Below are 23,913 nucleotides of genomic sequence, written 5' to 3'. Positions count from 1 at the left end.
ACCAATTCAAAAAGGGTTGTATGTCTTTTATTTGGCTATAATTAACACAAAATGATACAAGACATAAGCAACAAGATAAGGAACACAAAATATATTGAGGTCTATTGAGGCAGAACTATTATTTCACTGAAAACTTTTGTCAATTCAGAACAAATTAGGCTCGCTAAATACATGATTGTAATTTCCCTTTGTGAATAAAACATCACCAAAATGATCTACAAAGAAAGCACTGTCAATGCAGTCTAGGAATAAATAAAAGTGTGTCCAGTTTGCAAGCAAACTAATAATGAAATGATCTGAAAATAAACTGATGATGAAATCAAACCTCTCCTCTTCCTGCTGGAGGACCCCCATGGGACCACTGGCCTTGTATTTTTTTGACCAATCGGCTCGTTGGAAGAAAAAAATACGAGAACAGGCTACAACGGAGGAGCGCGCATCGCGCAGGGTTGCGCACAGAGAAGACATAGCTGCGACACTGGCGAGGCGAAGACGCGAGGACGGCCGAGAAGATGCAGTGAAGGAGCCTCAATTTCCCAGCTAATTTACAGCCTGGCGTCAGGGCAGCTATAGTCAAATAACGTCGAAAATGAGTGTGATCAAAGCTGGGCACGACGGCAGGGTGGAGGGTGGCAGAGGCAGCCACACCGACAACGGCGGCGGCTCCCCGAGGCTCCAGCAGTGCGCTCAGCCTCCCAACAGCAGCAGCAGCCGGACTAAAGATGCCAGATACCAGCAGCAGCTCCAGCAGCAGAGGCATCATGGTGGGTCGTTGCTGAAACAGCCATCCCACAACGAGCCAGCCGACGTCGTGAGACGGGCGCTGGACTTCAAGAGCCAAGGCACCCAGTGCTACAAGGATAAGAAGTACCGAGAGGCGATTGGCAAGTATCACCGCGCTCTGCTGGAGATTAAGGGGCTGTGCAGGGTGCTGGGGGATCCGGACACCAGCTCCAAGCCCCCGTCCCCCCTCCTGCCGACCATCAGCAAGTCCACCCTGACAGATGAGCAGAAGGGGGCCATGGAGAATGCAGAGCTGGAGTGTTACAACAGCTTGGCCGGTAAGAGACGTTTCCCTCACACTTTTCACACAGACACACTCACAACCTTATCTGTTCTCTTTTCAACAGAGAAAGATTGTGGGAATACTCCAAGCTCATGAATGATTCATAAAGCATATGAGTCATTTTCAGGATTACCCCACTATCTGCCTCACTTTCTTTTGATATTCACTTCATATTGATGGTGTATTTATTCACCCCTTGGCAAATTCAGTCATATTAGTTATATATTAAAGAATTAACCAAAGAATCCATCATATCTTGGTGCCTGACAGGACACACATTAGTATTCTGCTGTATAATGAAATTCAAACATTTGCTCATGCAGTGTTATCAGTAACTTTTTCACCCCTCCCGTCTTTTCCTCTTCTCCCATTCTAGCCTGCCTGTTGCAAATGGAGCTGGTAAACTATGAACGAGTGAAGGAATACTGTCTGAAAGTGCTTCACAAGGAAGGAAAGAACTTCAAAGCTCTGTACCGATCCGGTGTGGCCTATTACCACCTAGGAGACTTCCAGAAGGCCCTGTACTACCTGAAGGAGTCACACAAACAGGAACCATCAGGTCAGGACAAAGCTCCAGTATCGTCTCAATGGTCCATTTGACAAACATGCACAACCATAAGTCAGAACCTTGTAAACTTTTTTATGTCAAGTTCCCCAATTTATATCCAGATTAGACCACAGATCCCTATTTGATTTGGTTTGTTGAAAGGAATCACATGTCTATGATCTTGTGTCTCTATCTTTGTGTCAATGAACTGATTAGTTCATTGCCAAGAAATTGATTCCAGTGACTCATGTCCGGGCATTTTTAATCAATTATGAATACTTGTTTTGGGACAGTGGTGGAAAGTAACAGTACATTAATTCAAGTTCTGTACTTAAGTGCAATTTTGAAGTACTTGTACTTTACTTGAGTATTTTCAATTTCTGCCACTTTCTACATCTACCCCACTACATTTCAGAGTACCTTTTACTTCACTGAATTAATTTACAGCTATAGTTAAAGTTATAGTTATAGTCAACAAAAAAGTGATGCATTGTTTGATTAAACTGCCCAGCAGTATATAAAGTAGTGAAAATGATCTCCACCTAGACCAGCTACAATATTAAAATGCAGCTTACATATTAAAGCATCAGTAATAATAATACAGTAATATAATATATAATAATAAACTTCAACAGTAGCCATTCTGCTGCATAGTGAGTACTTTTACTTTTGATAATTTAAGTACATTTTGCTGATAATATCTTTGTACATTAACTTAATGCAGGACTTTACTTGTAATGGAGTATTTTTACACTGTTGTATGGCTATAATTACAGAACTCTGGGTTCTGGTAACTTGTGTTGGGTGTTTAAATCATGGGCATATAAATGGGCAAGTAAGTAAATGATGACTCGATAATGTGTAGAATTTGGCGGTGGTATCAATTCAGTGGATTCCCACACATCTGACCTGGGGACAGTGAGATGAGCTGGCTGAAAGCAACACAAGACTGCACCAAATTTAATTGGGATTGTCTCAAACAAAAACTTATGCCATCAGAATATTTGAAAGATTCTGTGGTCCGATAAGAATTCTACACATAGAGGCTTTAATAAAAATAAATAAATAAATAAAATGATTATGATTGTCAATTGCAGCCCTATCTCATACCTGTGCGGGTGTAGTGTTAACCATCTTAGAACACGTGAATGTTAACGCTCAGTGAGGCAGGTGCAGGATTCAGGTGCTCGACTCAGAGACTGGCAGGTTTACTGTGTTGATGGTTCAAAGCTGGGTTTATTTATAACAGGTGGTCAGTCAGGACAGACAAAGAACAAAAGGCAAGGCAGGCAGGCGAAAAGTCCAAAAAGGCAGACAAGAGGTCATAACAGGCAGCAAGAAACTGGTAACTAGAAGGCTAGATGCTAAGACAGAACGCATAGAAGGCCTTTTTCACAGCAGCCATTTTGACTTGTCGTAGTAGGAAAAGCACAGGTGTTAACATAACGATGGCGTTGTTCTTTTCAAGTGTCCCTTGTTCAAGTGTTCAAACGTGACAGTGAGCCAGCAAGCACAATACCAGGACCCTGAAACTGAAGCAGCTAAATGGAATTCAGCCATCATTCATTTTATTATTTACACGTGTGCTTTTCCTACTGTGATGTGTCAAAATGTCTTCAGTGAAAAAGGTCTATAGACAAGCTGGCAGGGACGGATTTCTTTCCTCATAAAACATTGGAAGAGCTGATTTTTTTAATATTTTAAATCCAGCATCATTTACATCCATGTTTACTAGCCTGCAGTCTTCTTCCCTGCCTTTCTTGGAGCATTGCTACACTTCTTTGCATGTTACTGCCACCTGCAGATTTGTGGAATAATGTGAGACCATTGGCAGGAATGTGTATCGCGTCGTCCGCGTGCTTGTACCATATAGCAGTGGCCAAAAACTCCATAGGGTACTTTTTATGTTTATGTTTTATAGATTCTTCTTCTACTGTAACTGTAACTTTTGGGAACCATAGCTATGAAAAACACAGCAAAACTAAGAGAGTCTCACTCAATGTCCCTGATTAATTAAAAAAATAATGTTTGTGATGTCGTCTCTTGTAGTACTACAGTGCATGTATGAAAGACTATTCAGTTTATTCAGAGAAATAGAGTAGGACTTACTGACATCAATTTTCAAATGTTAATTTTTTTCAAATGGTTCATCTCTTTGCATTGAGTGCGTTGCTGTTGTCATATAAATGTAGAATAACTGCAGTTTTGTTAATGTTTAGGTTCACTTGATTGATAACAACTCTTTGCCAGTGTTGCTCCTGTAAGACCCTTTCAAAACCACAAGGGGTAAACAAAAAATGCATGGTGGAAACAAAAACATGTTTACTCATACTGTAGTTCGAAATTTTTTATTCCAAAAACTAGCTGCACTTTACTATGTCACATGTACCGCTGAGTTCGGTTATGGTGGAAGATTTATGAGCATATTGATGCACCATTTCCTGCCTGAGCAGGAAATAAATCAGCCTTTTCCTGTCTTTGTTTTCCAGACACCAATGTCATCCGCTACATCCAGCTGACAGAGATGAAGATCCGCCGGAATGCCCAAAGGGACAAGAAAGAGGCGACATAAGCACTCACTGTCTGGTGACTTCTCATCCGTCATAAATTTCAGCCCTACTGTGTGCCACCCAGACCTTACACACCATGAGTCACAGAGGTCTTGGTGTGAAACGATATTTGTTTACTTTTGCCTTGCACAGCATCCGGTTGCCAGTTATGTGATTGAACTTCATCATTGTGTGCTTGAAGCATTTATTTTGAAAAGTTGTACCAGATACTGAGTTTCTTTCTCCAAACCACCAAATTTATCTATAATGACTCCATCCCAAGTATTTTTGAACCATTACAAACTGATGCACTGCCAGTCCAAACATTGCACATACAGGCCAACACTTGTGATAGACAGGAGCAATGAGGTCCATAGAGTGAATCCAGCATGTCTGCAGGGGAGCGTAACTGGAATTTAGCATGTGCCCTCGCACAAGATGTCTTTTGAATGGCATGGAGTAAATGAGTAACAACCACCTACACTTCTGTCACCATACTTTGATAGTACAACAAAAGATCAAGATTTTTTTATACTCTTGATTATATCTGTAGTTTAAGTAGAGGCGCTTTCACTAAGTAGGTTTCTAACTCAAAATGCTAGGCAAGGACATCAAGAGCACATGGTTGCTAATTGCAGTATGAATTTAAGAGACATATCACAAAATGTAAATATGCTACTTTATAGAAATCACAAAGAATATAATGGAGAGGTGAGCTATTTGTGTTGATTAATGCCAAAACAAAGCACTTCATTCACAGCATTTTCTGTATCAACAAATACTGTGTGTTTACTGTAAAGGTATGCGTGTAATAAATGTGTCTATTGATTGAAGTACTTTTTTGTTTTGCTGCAGCAGTGGATTTCCCTTTAATTTTTTAATTTTCCTACTATGTTACTCATAAGCTAAAACAGATCTATGGAATGAAATGCTGATGAAAGCATATGTTTAAATAAATAAGTGAACCAAAGCTGATTGAAATGATTGTATACCTTTTCACCTTGGTAGTTGCCATGGTGAGGCTTGGGTAATAAGTTGGTATCATGTAGTTGATTGAAAACCATCCTGATGCAGCCTAACACAGGCAATTATTTAAAAGTGGAAGGATACATTTAGTTTTTATACTTTAAACCTGCAATAAATTATTTTTTGGCCACTCGGGGGCAGCGGAAACAAGCTGTGAACACAACACTGCGATATTATCACCATTTCAGTTAAAATGGTAAACTTGTTAGCAACTAGTTACCTCTTTACACATCAACAGGCGCAGATCAGCATTAGCATTCACATGGAGTTGTGTTTCTGGCCAACTGATGAGTTTAAGTCCAATAGTCACTCTCCTTTTAGCTCGGTTTTCAATCTCTACTAACTCCTGAGGGAAATATGAGAATCTTTAGCTGCTAAATGCTTCACTATGTTTACCAGCTAAGCTAACTGCTATCTGCCTGTCTGCTGTTTGGTGCTGGGTAGTCCCAGTTTGTGCCTCTCATGTATTAGCATTAGGTAGATTCCAGATACAAAGGTAACTATGCATTTCTCAGAAAGATCATTTTACCTGGTAATATTTAAAAAACCCAGAAGGTTGTTTAACAAGACCTCAAAGACTCTTCTAACCATCTGGATGAAAAAATATTCTCTCCGCTGCATAATAAAAAATATTTTTACCTGTTTCCCAAAGTTGTTTCCTAATCCAAACAAAGATGGCCGCCAGGCAGTTTCCTGTATAGGACACAGAGTTGCTAAACGGTATAAAAACCTTTTTTTTGAGCAGTGGATTGAAATTGTTTTCATCCAGTTAGAAGAGTCTTAACGTTAATGCTAATTCATAAGAAGCACAAACTGTTGCTAGTCTCCACTAACTCCTAAAGGAAATACTGTCTGCTGTTTGGTGCTGGGCAAGTAGAAGATTCATAGCTTTTTTTTGTTGTTGCTGAAAACAGCTGCCTGCTGCAGCGGAAAGCGACATACAACGCTATGAGGGTGGTGAGAGTGAACCAAAACAATAAATCCAAACAATGAGCTGAAAGATGAGCTGAAAGATGCTTAAACACAGAGGGGAACTGCTGAGGGGGAACAGGATAAAAATATAGATTATAGCTGCTTTTGTACCCATTAATTCAACAAGGAAACAGAGAGCCTTATGAAAGAAATTCTGACCCAGTTGGATTGTTTACTATGATTTTACTCAAATCAGTGTGTTGCAGTGCAAATACAAGTTAGTCAATAACAGTATTATTCCCAACCTGAACAATGTCCATCACCTACAGTAAGATCAGCTTATTCATGGTAACATTTCAGACAGATAATGACACCTTGGCTACACCTCAGAGGGAGAGCTTTGTTTCAACTAGCAACCTTAGTTGAAATACTGAGTTTGTACATTGAACATGATCACATTCTGCACAGTCCTCAGAGAAAAAGCATTCACATTTACATGTACATCGGGTCACACTTGGGATATAGACAGATCAAATCTTAGAGGATGCGGTCGTCCAGGCTGAGAGGTCACTTGACATATGAAAATGAAATGAGAGAAACAGGTATTAAGAGTTAGATAGTGTTTTTCAAATAATTGAAAATTTATTAGCTCATTTTTTACCTGCTAGTTTGACAGTTGATGGGTAGGATTTATCAGTAACCTGGCACTACCTGAAATCCCCCCAATATTGTGAATTTCCTTGTCAAGCAGGTAAAAAAAAAAAAGGTTGAAAAAATTATTTGAAATTGATATTTAACTCCAGTCCGGTCCAGACAAACACAAGTAAAATGTGGAAACAAAAATGAACAAATCTGCACAACCCAGTTTGCATGCATTTAGCTCAGTTAAATACCTTTTTTGACTATTGGATTTGAGGCTGCAACTAATGATTATTTTCATTATCGATGAATCTGTTGATTATCTTCTCAATTAATGGATTAATTGTCTAGTCTAAAAAATTAAAAAAGACCCATTCCCAATTTCCTGGAGCCCAACTTGTTGTCATCAAATTGTTCATTTTGCCAGGACAACAGTCCTGAACAAAATTCAGTTTACTATCAGATAAGATAAAGAAAAGCAGCAAATTCTCACAATTGAGATACTGGAACTAGGGAATGTTTGTTATTTTTACTTAAAAAATTACTTAAAACAATTAAATCGGTTATGAAAATATTGATTAACTAATTGTGTCAGCTTTAATTCTCTAGTTTGATTCAAACTACTTGCACCCTTGTTAAAGATGTTAGAAAAACCTGCAGCAAAAAAACAAAAAACAACCTGTAGATAATTTAAAATGTATGAAACAGACAAATGAATATGAAGCAAGTACAATGTGGCTGCATTTTGTTGGAAACCTCATTTAACTCTTAAAAACATTCATGGACAACATTAACGAGTGTCAAAAATCAAGGCAAATACAATGAATTACAAAAATAAACCATCAGATAAATTAATCAATAAATTAAATTAAATAAATCATTACACATATAAATAATCAGGAATGAACTTCCACATGCCACCAGGGCCTGCTTCACCTGTGTGCCATTCCACACTCGTGCAGTTTGTCGCTTACATAATACACACTTCACATCCCTCATCTTCTCTTGATCAACAATTTATGAGGCAGACAATTTACAGAGTTACAAATACGAAGTTCCATTTTTAGTTTGGAGAAATGTTTCTCAACTGGTGGGTCGGGATCCAAACAAGCTGCTCTGACAGGGTCACAAACAAAGAATGAACTCGACAGGGAATTAATGAGTTCTTTGATATATTTGGTTGTGACTTCCGGACAGTGTTTCGGTCCCACTTCAAACCCAAGCAGTAGTAACATTATTCTTTACAATACAGTTCAGTGTACAGGGCCCGAGACCGTGTCAGACATTATTGTACTGACACTGTTTCAAGACTGCAGGTTGCTAATGCAATGAAGTGCTCATATTATACAACAGCATCCCCTGTCCCTGGGATATTACTCTGTACAAGTGATTGGTGATGACAGGTGCTCAGTACAAAACAGGAATCCATCAGCCACTAACAAAGGAGAGTTAATTATACAGATGAGTTCGAATAACACAATGCTTTTACCGACAAATTACAAATCATCAGAGACAGCGTTTTTGACAATGGAAAAAACCTGAAGCTTTACATTCATGATGCTTTCTGAAAGTGCACTTCATTAAATGCACAATCTTGAACTCAGGTTTGAAATGACAATAACATTCTGCTATAAAGCCATTAATCAGTTTATTCCCAAAGAAAAAAAGCCTTTACATCTCAAATGACAAATGACAGGGTTTCCGAAAGTGAGAGAAGTCAAGGAAATGGATATTCTGTCCCTCTAATGCATTAACAACCAAACCTGGGTCAAATAAATATTTTCAAATACTTTTCAGGGTTTGTTTTAGCAGTTTCGATGCCAAATTGGATTTTTATCACAAATGGAAATACAACAAATGTCAGAAAGGTAAAATATTCACAGTAAATGTCTTTCGGTAATTTAGTCACAATATAGTAGATGGGGAGAGGTGAACCACCCCCATTACGTACTGATTAAAGCTAGAAACAGATTAATTTTGTAAGTACTAATTGACCCAGACCTGTAACAATCCAAAGGCTAACAGCAGGGACAGTCCCCTCCTGGTGTTGGACCGGTGAAGGGCCCGGGCTGTTTGCACATGGGGCTGAGTTAGGACCAGAATCCAGGTCTGTAGCGGTAAGGTGAGTCTTTGGGAAAGCTGATCTCCGGTCTGCAGAGTGGGATGGTTCCATCCCGGCACTGTCCTTCATCCAGCTGATCCAACAGGTTTTCCTTCCTGCGGGGGGAGTAGGGCGTCGGGGCCTCCATTGGGGTGGGGAGCACCGCCGGGTCTCTACCAAACTCTACAGTCGGAGGAGTCTCTGTGCTGGAAGTGTGGGCGGGGGACTCGCTGTTACCCAGGTTTTGTCCATTTCCCCTAGGCCTGACTTCCGCCCAAAACACATCACAGCGTGCCCGAGGTGAAGGCCGAGGCCGAGCCACAAAGTCAAGGGTTTTGGGGCGTTCAGGAGCACAGCGACGACGGGGAGTTGGAGGGAACACAACATTTGGATCGGGGAGCCGGGGGACCTCAGGACAGTCCTCTTTTAAACCTCTGAAGCCACCTGTTGTGGTTAAAAAAGGAAAGAAAGAAAGAAAGAAGAAAAACAGTTAGAGTAAATCCAACATCATATTTCCAGAAATGTATTGGGTTAGACCAATATTTTAGTTGGTTATTTTCAGGCCAATATTGGTGATTTATTAAATATCAGGTGTCAGCCAATAAAGCACACCATTAATACTGTATGATCGAGGCTGTGTTCTGCCTAGAGCTACATAAGTGACACCTTCAATAACATTTTTAGTTTTCCATGATGGTTTAAATGCTGTTTCAGGGTTTGTTTGTTTTTCCACACTGACAGAGTCTACAGCCACACTAGCAGTTCTGTGATGCTGTACTTCGGCACAGCTGTGAGCTGTTGAGCTAAATGCTACTGCTTGCATTGCAACACGTTCACAGTGACGATGCTACCATTCAGATGTTTACCACCTTCACCATTTCAGTTTAGCATGTTAGTGTGATAACATTGCTAATTAGAACTAAACACAAAGTACAGATGAGGCTGATGAAAAAGACATTAGTTAACATAAACCAAAGTATTGTACAAATTAAATTTGAACATGATGAGGGCGCTAAATGACAAGTTAAGGGACCATCAAAATTATTACTATTCATACTGAAGGGAACATGAATGTCTGCATCAAATTTCATGGCAATCCATCCAATAGTTGTGAACCTCATGGTGATCACCAAAGTCAGTAGGAATTCTCCTCTGGGGACCATTAGCAATTAATAATCTGCAGATAATTTTCTCGATTAATCGTTTGGTCCATAAAACATCAGAAAATAGTTTAAAAATGCTCAGCATAATATCCTAGAGCACAAGATGACATCATTAAAATATCTTGTTTTGTCCGACCAACACTCCACATTAGAGAACCTGGAATAATCAAATGATGAAAAATTACTTAAACGATTAATCAATTATGAAAATAGTTGCAGATTCATTTTCTTTCAATCAAGTAATTCATTAATTGACTAATTGTTTTAGGGACCATGAATGTCTGTACAAAATTTCACGGCAATCCATCAAATAGTTGTTGAGATATTTCAGTCCGGACCAAAGTTGTGGGCCGTCCAACAGACATGGCCATTCCTAGAGCCACGTCGCTAGTGTGGCTAAAAATACATTTTTTGCATTAAATGATCAAATATGAGGGAACTGAATATCATCAAACAAACTAAAAAAACATCTGTATCAGTATCAACCCTCAAAAACCCATGGTGGTAAACGCTAACAATCCTATGACTGTACATCTAGTTGGAATTGAAGAAGACACAAGACTTTACCTGTATTCTCTAATGCTGTTCTTTCTGGCAGTGGTTCCAGATTATTAGGAGGGCAGCTCTTCTTGATGGCTCCATCCGATGGTGTTCGACGCAGGCTACGTGAAGAACTTGGGGCAGAGGGTACATGTGTGGGTGTGAGAGACTGGCGGGGGTTACGCTTGAAGCTCTCAAGGTGGGTGTTTACCAGCGGGTTGACTGGGGTTTGGATGGCCTGATGCTGTGAGACACTAGGCTGGTAGACCAACAAGTCCTCGCTGTCAGAGCGCAGCAGCGAGCGGGTAGAGTTGCAGTCAGACACTGATGATAGGGACAGCAGCGTGTAAGAGGACGGCAAGCCTCGCTCAGGCAGCGAGGGCGCCGAGGGTTTCAGCGGGCTTTCCCGCCGGAACAGTTTGTGAGTCTGGGGGCTGGTGCTCCGCCTCTGGCCCCCTGTTCTGTGGAAGAAACCCTCCCATCGTGATTTGATGCTCTCCTCCGGTTGGGACAAAGTTAACAGGTTGCAGCCCAGTCCGACGGCTGCCAGTAGAGCTCCACAGCCCAACAGGACCAGCTCAGACCGCCGGCCCCCACCGGGGCTCTTCCTGCATGGCGGTGTTTCTGGAACATGGCCACTGGGGCAGTACTCATCTCCATCACCGTCAGCAGCAGCAGCAGCCGTGTGGCCCTCTTTATGGAAGGGGATGCAGAGGTAGGACTGACCAGGAGCTGGTCCTGCCTCAGTAGTGAAGCAGCAGTCTTCATTTTCTAAAAACAGAATCATTCACATGTTATTATCAATTTGGTTGTCTTATAAAGCATGTACACTGGAGCATATACATAGAAAACTAGTATTTGTAGATATATTCACAGGCAGAATAGTTCACGTTGCACAGTCAAGCCTTAAATCTCATATAACAATTCCTCTAAAACATGAAGTGACTTGAATTCCATCCATCCAAGTTTGGTTTGTTGAGTGTGCATGATGCTTTTTCAGCAACAGCCTGTTTACATTCATACAGCTACAAACATCTGTGAGTTTCTTAGGTCAACCACTAAGAGCCATGTGGGAGTGAAGTATCTCACTCACACACTTTCCCGTTCCATGTTTTCTGCTAACCTTTGGACTACAGCTGTTGTCTGTATTATTATGTGGAGTGTGCATATGCCAGACAAAATAGACCTAATAAGCTGGTCCTGCTTACCCATCTCCACAAGGCTTGGCACTCCAGGCACAGCTGGACTGTGTCTCGGGGATCTGCGAAGGTTTGGGGCGCTGCAGGACCGCTGCCTGCTGCCTTCTTGGGGAGGCTTTACACTGTCAGATAGAAAGGATAAAGACAGAAATAATGGGAAAACAAGCTGAGATTTTGTTTCGTAAAAAGTTTTCATTTTAAAAGCAACGTTGTGTGAAATGACCTATTAAAAAACAATAACTGAAATTATTAAGGTAAAGTGGGTAAGGACTATTTCTAGATTAAATATCTCATTAAACTGAGGTGAGGGTTTTTTTTCCCCTTACCTAGCATCAGCACTGTGCTCCCTGTATGGGCCACACCCACGGGATCTGCCCTTTTTCCTGGACCCCTTCCTCTCAGCCTCCTCTTCATCCTGCTGAAAACCTGTGTTGCAACCCCAGGCTGCACATCCCTCCCCTGGAGTGACTGCAAAAGAAGACATTTTAAAGAGAATACATTATGAGAATGGATATCAAGGGCAAACAGTAAGTAGCTTGTAATGAATAATATCAGAACTGAGAAAACCAAGTGAATTTAGACATCCATAGAGAGCACACAAATTCTGTGCTCCAATAATGATCAATTTAATCAAATCAAGATTCTTATGATGCTTACGTTGGATGGCTCTCAGGCGGGGCAACATAGGTGGACTGGTCTGAGGACTGGAACTGCTGCTGAGCAAACTCCTCCGCCGATCATGTGAGGGAGACGCCTGCACTGTGATTTTGTGCTGAAAATCTAAATTAGGATTTCAAAAAAAACAAAAAAAAAAAACATTTGAAATTAGGAATCTGATTTACTCAAGTCTAAGAAAATCTAATAAACACTAAAGCTGCTATCCCCAATGCAGGAAAGTCACAGAAACAATATCAGAAAGTAATAAGAAAAGACATGACAGCAAAGCTAAACACGATAAGGTGATCAAATAACATCTGCCAAAAATTTTTTTGACATTTTTCCATTTTCTTTAACAAAGCACATTAATCAACATTGCCCATCTACAATGACACTTTGCGTACCTTCACACCATCTACATTTTAGCTTATGCATTTCTACAGTTACCTAATCAAGCTTGAAACTGTTTTAAAGGTGGACAGACAGCTCATCAAATTAAGAGAACTGTTTGTTTGTTTGAGAAAGACATGGTCACGAGCAACCGTACCCTCCTTAAAGGCTTGGCAACATTAACAAGCTCAAATAAATATCACACTTTTTCGATAATTTCCTTGATATCGATGATGTAACAATATTTAATATGGGTATTGAATTTCAATTCAAAGTAGGGGTGGGTGTAATATATTTATGAGAAAAAACAATTAGTAATGTGAAGATGTAGGTAACAGCCTCTAGTTTATAAAATTGTATAATATAAGCGATATCTAATGGACCCTTTAAGATCCTGATAATAACATTTAAAGTAAATCCAAAATTCCACGTTATCTTGTCTTATATCACAATATTCCAACTCTAACTTGACTCAATTTGCAGACTTGTGCATACTGTTGACACACACTGCAGCACTCCAGTTTGTTTGCAGTACCTGAAGGCAAGCTGATTCTGTTTCCATCCTTGAGTTTAAGGCGGTTGCGGCGGAACTTGCCCTGCCTGCTCTCCACAAGAGGCTTTTCTTGGTAGAGCTGGTGAATGATGATGTTGAGCTCTCGCTCCAGAATGTGGATCTCCCGCTCAGCAAGTTCCTGCTCGCGCCTCCTCAACGCCTCCTCCTGGCACTTCTGCTGCAGTGCCGCTTGGGTCAGCTCCTCCTCCCACGATCGCAGCTCCTGAGGGAACAAAAAGAAGAAGTGAAGGAAAAACCGATGCAACCTTTAAACAGCTGCATTGAACTCCCAACCTTAAACTTCCTAGCGAAAATAGATTCCAATATGTATGTCATTAGAGAAGAGCCTGAGGTTTAATTGCATATGTTTACATAAATTCAACCTTATGACCACTCATCTTTACCTTTTCCTTGGTCCTCAGTTGATCAAACATTTCCTGAATCTCCAGTTTCCAGTCATCCTGCAGAGAGTGGAAGGACTCTGCTGGCATCTCAAAAAAGCCAGACTCCTCGATGGCCGTCAGCTGGTCCAGAATAGTTGTGAACTGTGGCCGGGAGTGAGTGTCTAGGCTCCAGCAGTCTGTGGCAAAAGATGAAAAACACTCTCAAAAACGTATTTTTTGCCCTTGTGGTTCCAGAAAGTGATAATATATTCTGTTTATTCGATGCTTCTCAGCTATATTTGATTTTGTTTCTCTTACCCTCCATAAGACGTGCAAAGGGCTCAGGACAGGTGGAGGGAATGGGCAAGGCCAGTTTGTTCATTGCCACCCCATAAGCCACTGCAAGACCATCAATACCCCGAAATGGAACTTCTCCTGTCAGCAGCTCCCACAACAGCACGCCATAACTTTGTTTTGTTTTTTAAAAAGGACAGAAAAACATAGAAAATAGGTGCTGAATGAATCTGTAAATAATTATATTTTGCACAAATACCAAGGTGAGATAGAAAAGGTCAGAGTAGTGCAGCGGCTGACAGATCCACGTGACTAATGCTTGACCACACACTGATGAACTGTGAATAAATGACCAGCAACAAATCAAATAAACCAGGAATGACTTGGTATTATGGACTAACCCAGTTCTAGCAAATGTGAGCAACTTAACATCAGGCAGGGAACAAATTATACGTGGAAAAACTAACTTCAAACCCCTCTCATGTGGCAATTAAACAGGGCAAAACAAACCATTTAAATGATTTAGGATTATTAATTGACCAAGTTTCATTCTACACTACCGTAGAAGCATTAGGGAAGAGGGCATTGGCCTTCCTATCATTACTGTTATAATGCATGCTGCCTTCTCTTGGCTTTCTGACTGATAATGACATTTAATGCTACTGCATGTGTAAGGACAACACAACAGATTGTCAGAGAAGAAAAATGAGAGTAATGACTAGGGCTGAACGATATGCAAAAAAAAGAAAAAAAAAAGAAAATCATATTGCGATTATTTTGACAGATATTGCGATTGTGATGTGAGTCACGATATTAGTGGGAATGGTAATTTTAGCATTTCATTTTCACTGAAAAATAAAAATAAAAATGATGATGATGATGTGATTTTTGCTGGGGTCTGTTCCAAACAAGCATGTTCTCTTACATCTGGAGAATAGGATTTGTAGGCCGGGTCATCTCTGTAGCACCACTATGCTTCATTTCTAATGGTATAATGTGACACATTTTATCTTTATCAAAAAATTGCAGCTCCTGCAATTTGGATATTACACTTGGATCTATTACGATTTCGATAATATTTCGATTAATTGTTCAGCCCTAGTAATGACACATGGCATTAAATCAAACAAACATTGAAGTTACATACTTACATTAGATATTCACACATATGCTAGGTCATCTTTGCTTTTGTGGTCTAAAAATAGGATGATCCAAATTCTTAAGTCTAAAGTTGCCAAACATCATGAAGTTCATATACAGAGCAAAAGCTAATTGGCTCCAGCATTCTTAACTTGTCTAAAGCAGGTTTAACCTGCAGTTAGGGCTTAATGGATATTTACATTATTGATTATTCTGCTGATTATTCTCTTGTTTAATCCATGAATCGTTTGGTCTTTAAAAAGGTCAGAAAATGTACATCTCAGAGCCCATGGTGACGTCTCCAAATTGCTTGTTTAGTACGACCAATAGCCCAAAACCCAATGATATTCTGATTACTATAATGTAAGACAATGAAAAACAGTCTCAGTTTGAGAAGCTAAAACCATCAAAAGTTTGTCATTTTTGATTAAAATATATTACTTTATGGCAACTATTTTGACTTTGCTAATCTTCACAGCTGCACTTGTAGTAATAACAAACGGTACTGAAACGAACAAGCCTTGAAGATCTCTATGATCACCCTGAATTTGAAGTATATGTGTACATCTCTGCAGTTATGAGGGTTACCTCTACAAAAGTTGCACTGTATGTTTTTTACATGATGACCTAAAAATGAAATTTAATAAAAATTGTCATCGGTGAATCCTTTGTACCGCCCTGGACATTTGCATATTTCCACTGGAGTGCGTACAAAATTGAATAACGTCTTTTGCCTAACAACTGAGCCAGTATACACCTCAGCATTTGAATGCTTATATTACATACACTATATATTACATTTTGTCATCTTTTAAATTAGAATATATATAGTCCTGTCTTACACTGCATTTTATCAGACTGTGTAAAGTTAATATTAAATCTTTTAAATAAAGACACAATATCCTCTGAGCTGACTTTTCGTGCTGCACGAGTACATAAACTTAATGTTGAATGTGTATTTATAGTTATATGTACTCTTTAGCCTCATCTAGTTTTGTACCGACTTCATAATTCGCAACATTCTGTTCTTTTTCCAATGTGCCAGTCTGTGCTTTGTTACTATGGCAACTGCTGCCAGAGCTGAACTTTTTCTTGTGCATGGTGGATAAACTGATTCTCTTTCTGGCTCTGTTTTCAGACCAGTTCAACAACCTGGTGCAGTTTGTTTTCTGCATAAACCCCCTTCCTCTGCCCACCTCCAAATGTCGCTACCCTTGGAGAATGTAGATGAGCGGATGACTTCGGGAGCCATCCAGGCGTAGGTGCCGGCGGCGCTCATCTTGGTGGTGCGGTGCCACTCTCGAGCCAGTCCAAAGTCTGTGATCTTCAGAGTCTTGTTGCTGAGGTCTTCCATCTCAACCCTCTCAAGGATTAGGACTGGAGCGGTTGGCAATGTTGGAGCGGGAGGTGATGAGGGGATTTCAGTTGGAGGATGGGGAGGAGGTTGGAGGATGTGGGTGGGAGGGGGAAATACGTGCAGATTGGCAGGTGGGTTGACGGTAAAGTAAAAGGTTTCAGGTAATCATCACCAGAATTGTGATGTCGGGAAGGGCAGCAGCAGGAGGAGTATCAGGCCCAAGACAAAACACAATGCATGTGGAAACGCAAAAATTGGACACATGGTGGATGAACAAAACAGGGTGCGGTTGGTAGGAGGCCATGATGAAAGGATTGGAAGGATAAAAGCAGAGTAGAGAAAAGGAGAGAACAAACAGAGAAACCAAGAAACAGTGAGCCACTACAACAGAGGGAAGCAGAGATGAAAAACACCGACCTTGATCAATGCTAATGATTTCACTGCTTATTTTTACAACAGAACATCGCAAACACATACTACAGTTAACCTACAGAAATAGCCTGTTACGACACCCATTTGCTCTGATAGCCTCTAAAATACAACCCATTCCCAACATGCACAAGCAAAGTAATGCTCCTCCTAACCACATGCTCGCTCTCCCCCATTCAGCTCCACAATGCCAGGCCATCTGCTGTGGCTGTGCCCAGTGGAGAGGGTGTGTCTGCAGGATGCGGTCCACATCAAGGGCCCTCTTCATCTGCTGCTCGTGTGGCTTTAATGCTACAGAGGCAGTTTCCAAAGAAACTAAACCCAAACATGTGGCAAAAGTAATTCCTGCTCCTGTGTAGCTTAAGAGGTAGAACATGAAACAAACACAGCTGATTCCCCTGAGGCCAGTCATGCTCCAAATGTATGCACTAACAGTAATGCAGAGTGCTTTAGATAAGAGCATCTACTAAATGGCATGTTATGTGAAAGGGAAGCAGTAGTTTAAGGTACAAACAAAACCGTTGTGGATTAATTGATTAGGAATACTAAATGACAATTTACTGACTTGCTTACAAATACAAATATAGTAAGTAAAGTGTTTGGTGCCATCACACAAATGTTTATTTTTTTTTTGAATTACAGGTAAATTTCCTGCAGAATTTATTGTTTCCCACGTTTCCATCAGCAAAAGTCATGAGTCTATGATGTCAGAGTATACAGAGTACACCTCACCCACCACTGTTCCCCAGTGAGGAGTAGAGCATGAAACACCAAGATGTGGTGTACTGGACTCTTAGATTAGGTTCATGTAGTAACAAGACTCTGTCTACAGCCATGCTAGCTGCTCTGTGAGGCTGTACTCTGAGGCACAGCGATGCTTTGAGATAAATGCTAATGTTAACATGCTAACACTCTTCCAATGACAATGCTAACATGCCGATGTTTTATAATGTTTTCCATGTTCACCCTTTTTGGTTTAGCATGTTAACATGCTAACATTTGCTAATTAGCACTAAAAACAAAGCACAGGTGATGCTGATGGGAATGTCATTAGTTTAGTAGATATTTGGTCATAAACAAGTTAAAATTTTGACCTGATGGTGCTAGATGAAAAATCAGGGGATCACCAAAGTTATTACAAGTAATCCTGTCGATGACATGAATGTGTGTACCACATTTCATAACAATACATCTAATAGTTGTTTCAATAGTTGACATTTCACTCAAAACCACAAAAGTCAACCTCATGATGGCGATAGAGGGAAATTCAGGGTATCATCAAAGTCATTAGGAAACACCCTTTGGCCATCATGGATATCTGTCAAAAATTGAATTGCAATCCATCCAGTAGTTGAGATATTTCAGTCTGGACAAAAGTGGCACACTGATCAACTGACTGACCGACATTTTCATCCCTAAAACCACACAGCTACCATGGCTACAAATTTAACTGTTAAGTGGATAAGTTACTGTTTATGAGAAATACATTCTTTTATGGACTGAGCTTCATAATATTGTCACCAAAAAAAGAAAAAGAAGAAGAAGAAAAAGAACTTCCCCTCGGGGATCAATAAAGTATTTCTGATTCTGATTTCTGAAGCGCTTCATTACCACTGTGATGCGTCACAGGGCGGGTCTCAGTGTAACCACTGATTAGACCTGAGGTTGTCAACTAAGTGGTTTGGACCCGACAAGGACCCGTCTGACATGAAAATGGGGTCATGGAAGATTTCTTAAACTGATGCAAATGAAATAGATTTAATTCTATATAATGCACAAAGAACTCCTACTTTGCTCCTGAAAAAAAAAAACAAAATAATAACATGCTGCACCGTCCTGCACTGCTCCTGTACTGTGAAGAGGGCATGGGTTTTCCCCACAGGAGCCCAGGATGGCAACTAGTTAGACTGACTTAACACTTTAAAGCAGCCTATTGGAAGTGAAGCGCCTGAGCTGCTCACCAGAGAACGGCCAATGGCAGGCAAGAAGCTGGTTGTATGTATTGTCAGAGCCTCCAATAGGGAGGCTGGGGCAGAGCACTGGGCAAATCCTCAGTAATAGGCTTGGGATTTAGGGGATCCAGTTGGGCAAAATGCAAGATTACAACTGCTCCACAAACGTCCATACAAACTCCTTTTGCTTTCTGCTCTAAACAGCGATTATTATCACTGCAAACCACAATGTGTTTAGCATGGACTAAACATGGTGTTGATTCATTTTAGATTATATCTGAAAGATGCATTAAGTGAGTTTTTTACTGTCCCACAGCCAAAATGTAATACATCTGTGGGGGTTTGACAAGATTACTGATGGATACCAGTGAGAAAGTCATCACTTTTCCAGACTCTGGCTTTAAAAAAAATGTACTTTACTTTTGTATTTGGTTCTAAAACAACATTCCCTCTTGTATTTATCCACTGAAAAACTTTTTTTAATAGATAGAAATGACTGCTATGGAGTATCCATAATTATATTACAGTCCATTACAGGATATCATGTGTTTTGCCACAAACCTGATGAGACTGCACATTCTTGAGTCCCCATAGAGTTGATAAGAGTTTAACTCTAAAATTATGGGAAAAACACGCTAAAGACACTAAGAACTAGGGCTCTAAATAACAATTATTATTAATATTGATCAATCAGTTTATAGTTTACCCTATAATTTGACAAATATATTAACGAATGGCCATCAGAAGTTGCTAGAACCAACAGTGATGTTTCAAAATTGCGAGTAAATCTACAATTAAACAGAAACATATGCAGCTAGAGCTGAAACAATTGTTGATCAACAGAAACTTAATCGGCAACTATTTTGACAATTGATTTATCCTTTAAGCCATTTCTCAGGTGACGACATCACCTTGGGCTTTAGAAAATTGTAATAGGCATTTTTCACTATATAGTGGAGAAAGTAGTAGACAAAATCCTGAAAATAATCACTAAATTAATTGATAATGAAAACAATTGTTAGTCGCAGCCCTACATGCAATTCTTATTAAAATGATCATCAAAATTGGAGTATTGGATTAATATTTTGTTGACTCTAAAATCAGCTAATCATTTTGGAAGAACTTCACAAAACAAACTACCACTGAGACACAGAACTTTGCAGAAACACCCATGTAATGACAATAGAGAGGGAATCTTACTGTTGCTGGACTTGAGGTCCCGGTGAATAATGGGGACGATGGCCTGGCTGTGGAGGTAGTGCATGCCCCTGGCGATCTGCACGGCCCAGTCCACCAGCGTGCATGGAGGGATGCGTTTCCCTGCGAGGGCCCGGTTGAGGGGCCCGCCCCGGGCGTACTCCATGACCAGACACAGGTTGGGCTCCAGCAGACACACCCCCAGCAGAGCCATGATGTTGGGATGGTTAAGCATGGCGAAAAGTTTGGCCTCCTGACGCACGCTTTCCAGAGTCTGCTCCACGTCCTCGTCAAGGTCCCGTCGTGCTGCCTTCACTGCCACCTCTGAGCCCCGCCACACTGCACGGTAGACTTTTCCAAAACCGCCCACCCCGATGATTTCCTCCAGGGTCAGCTCTGAGAAATCAATCTCCAGGACTGAGAAAAGATGCAGGATAAGAGGACAAAGTTGAGATTTAGAGACAGAAAAAGAAAAAAAAACACAAACCTGTATTCCCCGAAAACAATTATAATCTCCTGACACAATAATGATCTTCACAGGGCAGTTACATTTTTGCAAAGGACATTAAAGGTCAGGGTCAGCCTGTCTGAAGCTGGTAAGGATTCACTGTTTACTCTTCAGCAGGGTAAATGCTTGCTAACAAGTATCTCAAAACCAGGTCATTCAGTTGAAGGATGCTTTCACTAAGCCACCCTGCTGCCCCAAATACTGTACAGGATCTGGTGGAAGTATCCTTCCTGCTATTACACAAGGGTGAGCATCTGTCCTTAAAATCTGACTGGGATGTTAGGAGAAGGAAGGAAGGAAGAAAGAAAGAAAGGCTGGGTAGAAAAGAATGATCCTTTCCACTTAGTGTTTAAAATAAAAAGGTATGTGTGATGATGTGAACAGGAGATTTGGTGTCTGTGGCTGTAAACTCATGTTGTGGATTCCTAACAGTCTACTAAGCAGACTGACCTTGATGAATATTTCAGGTGGGATGGTATGTGAAAGTAGGCCAGCTGCCGCTGAGTATGAAGAGATGAAAGCCAACAAAAACTGAGACAGCCAACAAAGAAAGCTGAGGCGGTGTGGTCCACCCAAACAACTGGGGCAGATGTGGGTCATATGGCCTTAAAACACACATTTTATTAGCCGGTTTATGTTAAGATACAGATATAAGATTTGTAATTATCTTTGGGGAAGACTGGTTTTGTTGATGCAGGGCATCCTTTTGCACACAGCTCACAAAGACCAATAAGAAGTACGAGTGTTTTTTACTTTGGACCCCACAGTGCAGTGCACTATAGGTGCTTCTGATTCTGCTTATCCTACTGTATCTATCTGAGGCCTTGGCTGCACATTTAGCTGCAGAAGCCTTTTCTCTGCAAGCATAATATGACATGTCTTTCTCTCTTGCAGCACAATATTGGTGCCAGTCACCATAAAACTGAATGCATATCATGCCAATAGATTTCCTTAGAGAGCACAATAAAGGTTTATTTAATAACTAATGATAATATTGCATGTATAGGACTTGGATGTCCACTTCTAACTGTTAATATTCTTTCTGCTGAGGATACAGCGCACAGTGTGCATTGTAATTTGAGTACTGAGGCTGCAGCTGGCTGTTTGTTTGACAGGCAGTGTGATGAATAATGGTCCTGAAGCTGTGAGGATGCTTGGGCCAGCCCGTTTCTAGGCCAACAGGAGTGCACTGCGCCTACCATGACACAGCACTCTCAACGTGGGTTTATGTGGCCTTCTGACAAAAGACAAGGGAAGACCTGTCCTCTGTTTTAGTGATAGCACACTGGTTTCATTAACCCAGGCGTGAAGCACAATGGGATACTCACGGTGCAGAGAAGGCACAGAGTACTGCTGCTCTGGGGTGTCCCGCATTTCCTCCGGAATGCCATTTCCTTTGCTCACATAATTAGACGGGAAAATGCCAACCCGGTCTGCTATCATACCGGTCCACCAGCCCTCATCCCCCGACACCAGGGAATCTTTGGACAGGACCTCCACCAGGTCCCCCCTCCGCAGACTGAGCTCGTCGTCCGCAGTCGCTTCATAGTCGAACACGGCCGTCCAGAAACCCGCTGCGGCGGGTTCCGCTCGTGGAGCGGCGCTGATGCCATTCTCCGGTGTCGGCCAGCGAAAAACATCTGCCTCTGCTTCTTCCGATGAGGAAACGCACGCCTTGGGACTCAAACTATTGTCCAAAGCGGGTTTGAAGACATCCATGGACGCGATCCATAGGGGCTACCTGGATCACTGCAGGCGCATCCACCTGAGCCAGGCTGGCGGCTCGGAGCACCCTGCGTCTGCACACACACAAAGCTAAGGAGCGGCTAATCCCGCACACAAACACTGCAGGAAACTGGAAGCACCATTCTGCTGCATCGTCTGCTTTTCAGTCCCCGCTGGCTGCTATCAAACACACAGCTCCAGCTTGATGATTTTCAATGCACAATCCTTCACCAATCATCGCAGAAACTCCTAGGACGCAGTAGTCTTTATTTTAAGCCAATTGTGCCAACGTGCGAATCATCCCCGCCTTCCTATTGGTGCACAGACACGTCAGCAACACTTTATCTCCCACCCTCCTCTCAGCGTCAAACGCTGGTCACCCTTCTCCCAGCGTGAACCTGCCCCATGCCAATTAAACACATACAAGGAAGCGTTTCTTTTCTTCAAATTGTCTCCTTTATTTAGTTATTGACCCCCCTCAAAAAAAAACAACAACAAAAAAAAGCCAAAACATAATAAAATACTCAACCTAAGGTTAAATTCCATGCATAATTCCCTGAAATAAAAACAGAATCCATAGCAAGGAGTAAAAAACAGTCAACATAACAATCAAATGAACAATCTCCACTATTTCAGTGATGTGATGAGAGGATAAGGTGTGTGTGCATGTGTGTAGCTGAAATTTAAACAATACTTGTTCAAAACAGATTCTTAAAGGATTCAGAGATTTAACAATTTTCTTTTTCTACGTTTCACTAAATTCCAACCTGTTCATGAAAAACACAAAAAATACACCCTAAATATTGTGTGGTAAGACATCAGGAATATACTGTAGCTTTGAGAACAGCTTCACCCAGTTCAGGTAGACATACTTTACATACAGTGGAGATGCAATAACAGTGTTTCACATGTTTAGTCTGCATCAATGAAAATGATCAATGAGCAGAAGAGCATGAGCGACAAATCAACCAAGACTCCAGTCACTTCAGTCCACTTCCTGACACACACATTTCTGTTTGCACAGGATCTGTTTATATATATATATTTTGGTATTTATATATATATATATATATATATATATATATATATATGGATATCTTCTCCACACATGTGGATGTCAATGTGGTGCTAAATAAAAAGTGTAATTGGGAAGATGGTGACAGACAAGATGACATGCGTATGGAAGCCCATTTCTGCCAGGAAAAGAAAAAGATGAAAAGTTAGTCTTGTAAAAATGCTTATAGTAAGTCAAAATTTTTACTTGCTATATCAAAATGGCGAAATAGTAAATAAAAATTATGAGATAATAAGTCAAAAATGTAGCTTACTAAGTCAAAAGAATAAGATCAAATATCTACATTTTAGTTTACTAAATAGTAAGTCAAAAGTGTGAGATAAAATAATCAAAAATGTAGCTTACTAAATCAGAATTATGAGATAATCAAACATATTAAATAGTAAGTCAAAGCTATGTGCTAATAAGTCCAAATTTTAGCTTACTAAGTGAAAATTATGAGTTAGTAGGCCTAAGTAAAAAGTTTGACTTTTTATCTCATAATTTTGACTTACTATTTCAAACTTCTGTG

The 23,913-nt window shown here is 40.6% G+C and overlaps 2 protein-coding genes across 2 annotated transcripts; one reads left to right on the top strand and one right to left on the bottom strand.

The window, feature by feature from the left end:
• The first annotated feature begins 122 nt into the window (after positions 1-122).
• Positions 123-5,132, top strand: LOC122862157 (tetratricopeptide repeat protein 9A). Its single transcript, XM_044167453.1, has 3 exons — positions 123-1,061; positions 1,443-1,625; positions 4,103-5,132. Exons 1-3 carry the CDS (start codon positions 590-592, stop codon positions 4,183-4,185), a joined length of 738 nt encoding a protein of 245 aa, XP_044023388.1. The 5' UTR covers positions 123-589; the 3' UTR covers positions 4,186-5,132.
• Positions 5,133-6,326: 1,194 nt separating this feature from the next.
• On the bottom strand, positions 6,327-23,334 carry map3k9 (mitogen-activated protein kinase kinase kinase 9). Its single transcript, XM_044167420.1, has 11 exons — positions 21,931-23,334; positions 20,098-20,511; positions 16,356-16,536; positions 14,044-14,192; positions 13,747-13,922; positions 13,325-13,565; positions 12,400-12,522; positions 12,069-12,210; positions 11,752-11,864; positions 10,571-11,314; positions 6,327-9,284 (listed from the first exon to the last, which is right to left on the bottom strand). The coding sequence occupies exons 1-11, from the start codon at positions 22,319-22,321 to the stop codon at positions 8,830-8,832; spliced, it is 3,129 nt and encodes a 1,042-aa protein (XP_044023355.1). The 5' UTR covers positions 22,322-23,334; the 3' UTR covers positions 6,327-8,829.
• Positions 23,335-23,913: the final 579 nt, after the last annotated feature.

The sequence above is a fragment of the Siniperca chuatsi genome, linkage group LG15 (genome assembly GCF_020085105.1).
Source record: "Siniperca chuatsi isolate FFG_IHB_CAS linkage group LG15, ASM2008510v1, whole genome shotgun sequence".
In the NCBI taxonomy this organism is placed as follows: domain Eukaryota; kingdom Metazoa; phylum Chordata; class Actinopteri; order Centrarchiformes; family Sinipercidae; genus Siniperca; species Siniperca chuatsi.
This window is presented reverse-complemented; position numbering and strand designations above follow the sequence as displayed.

What these genes read in the sequence shown, in the direction of transcription:
- map3k9 (XM_044167420.1), bottom strand. Translation starts at nt 22,321, where the DNA reads ATGGATGTCTTCAAACCCGCTTTGGACAATAGTTTGAGTCCCAAGGCG. An exon ending in CTCTGTGCCTTCTCTGCACC is followed by an intron (nt 20,512 to 21,930) that starts GTGAGTATCCCA and finishes ATCTTTTCTCAG; the next exon opens with TCCTGGAGATTGATTTCTCA. An exon ending in GAGCACAGTGCTGATGCTAG is followed by an intron (nt 11,865 to 12,068) that starts GTAAGGGGAAAA and finishes TCTATCTGACAG; the next exon opens with TGTAAAGCCTCCCCAAGAAG.
- LOC122862157 (XM_044167453.1), top strand. Translation starts at nt 590, where the DNA reads ATGAGTGTGATCAAAGCTGGGCACGACGGCAGGGTGGAGGGTGGCAGA. An exon ending in GTGTTACAACAGCTTGGCCG is followed by an intron (nt 1,062 to 1,442) that starts GTAAGAGACGTT and finishes CTCCCATTCTAG; the next exon opens with CCTGCCTGTTGCAAATGGAG. An exon ending in ACACAAACAGGAACCATCAG is followed by an intron (nt 1,626 to 4,102) that starts GTCAGGACAAAG and finishes TTTGTTTTCCAG; the next exon opens with ACACCAATGTCATCCGCTAC.